This window comes from Triticum aestivum, chromosome 4D (assembly GCF_018294505.1).
Source record: "Triticum aestivum cultivar Chinese Spring chromosome 4D, IWGSC CS RefSeq v2.1, whole genome shotgun sequence".
Lineage (NCBI taxonomy): Eukaryota > Viridiplantae > Streptophyta > Magnoliopsida > Poales > Poaceae > Triticum > Triticum aestivum.
In genome coordinates this window covers 15950509-15951869 of record NC_057805.1, presented here as the reverse complement: position 1 = coordinate 15951869, position 1361 = coordinate 15950509, and the positions used below count along the sequence as shown (strand labels likewise).

Below are 1361 nucleotides of genomic sequence, written 5' to 3'. Positions count from 1 at the left end.
GTACTGTAAAATAACCGATATATCATAGGAAGCGTGCAATTGAACTATGGAATCTTGTCATAGTTTTTACACAGGCTTGAACTAACAACTTTAGGAGTAATAAGATCTCCACGATGTCTTTACTTAAGGTGTTCTTTCTTTTATAACCTCACTTCGATGAATCCATCTTTGCCTGGGCTATTCTACTACTACTTCCATTCCGAAATAGATATTTTGAAAAGGTGCCTTCAAGCTTTTCTGTAGCTTTGTCTGAATATTTGGAAAGATTATCAAGGTTAGCCAATCAAACTAATATCATCAGATTTTCATGCGAAACACATTTCATAATTCTTTATTTCTCTTTTCTTTTTACTAATCTATTGATATAAAAAAAATTGAGCATCGAGGTCACATCTTGGAGACTACTCCATTCTAAAGTACATGATGGAGGGGGTACATGAGATTGTTAGTTTATTATTTGGTCTTCCGCACCCATTAACAGTGACCTGATTTGAAGGTTGGAGGGTCTACCCCGGAATCATTTGAGATCATTGCACGAGCATCTTCTGAAGCTGTGTTTGAAGCTAAAAGGATGGAGAAGAGGTTCTTTCTATACAGATTTATAATATGGCTGGAGGAGCTTTTGAATGAACTTCACCTATTTGGAATGAAGCTGTGGTTGCATTATCAACAACCAAGGAGGATACTGGCTGGGTAAAAGTAGCTCGGCACATCGACAGCTTTTTGACTAGTGTAAATGCGAAATTGGCATCTAGTTCCATGAGAGGAATATACGGCATTTGGCGTAACATTGCCTTGTTTTTCATGCATTATTCGGCATATCAACCATGATTGATCTTAAGATCTTCCTTGAATGTACACTTCCCTATAGAAGATGACAGTTTTGAGATAGCATATGTTCATTTTGGTAGGTGGATAAAGTATACAAATTCCCATCACTGTACAGTGTGAATGATCAAACTCTTGTTCCATGATGTGGTCTCTCTCTTCACTGCCTGTTACATTTGTGAATGATCAAACATCGATAAGTGTGAAATTCGTCTGATCAAAATAGCAAATTTCTCTTGCTAGTCCTGTTGATACGATATTTTGCTGCATCCTTGAGCTTGATGATAAACACGTTTTAGTGTTAGGTACATATTTATCTAGATAAATGTAAGGCAAGCTTTTTTGGACGGAGGTACCTTATTTCTCCCATCTTCCATCGCAAGTTAAAATATGATTTCAGGTAGTATAACAGAGTAACTAACTAAAATGACACAAAATCTTGCAACACAATTTGCCATTACAATTTGCAAGCAGCAAAGACGATTGAGTTCTGAAGATTCTTTTTTCTAGACTACACCGATCAAATCCAGCCC

The 1361-nt window shown here is 36.7% G+C and overlaps 1 protein-coding gene across 1 annotated transcript in view; it reads left to right on the top strand.

Annotated features, from left to right (window-relative positions):
* LOC123095785 (putative ABC1 protein At2g40090) overlaps positions 1-991 on the top strand; it is a 5393-nt gene extending 4402 nt beyond the window's left edge. Inside the window, exon 11 of the mRNA XM_044517349.1 lies at positions 497-991. Within this exon, the coding sequence (XP_044373284.1) occupies positions 497-697 (201 nt within the window). The 3' untranslated portion in view covers positions 698-991. The remainder of the gene's footprint in view (positions 1-496) is intronic.
* The last annotated feature ends 370 nt before the right edge of the window (positions 992-1361 follow it).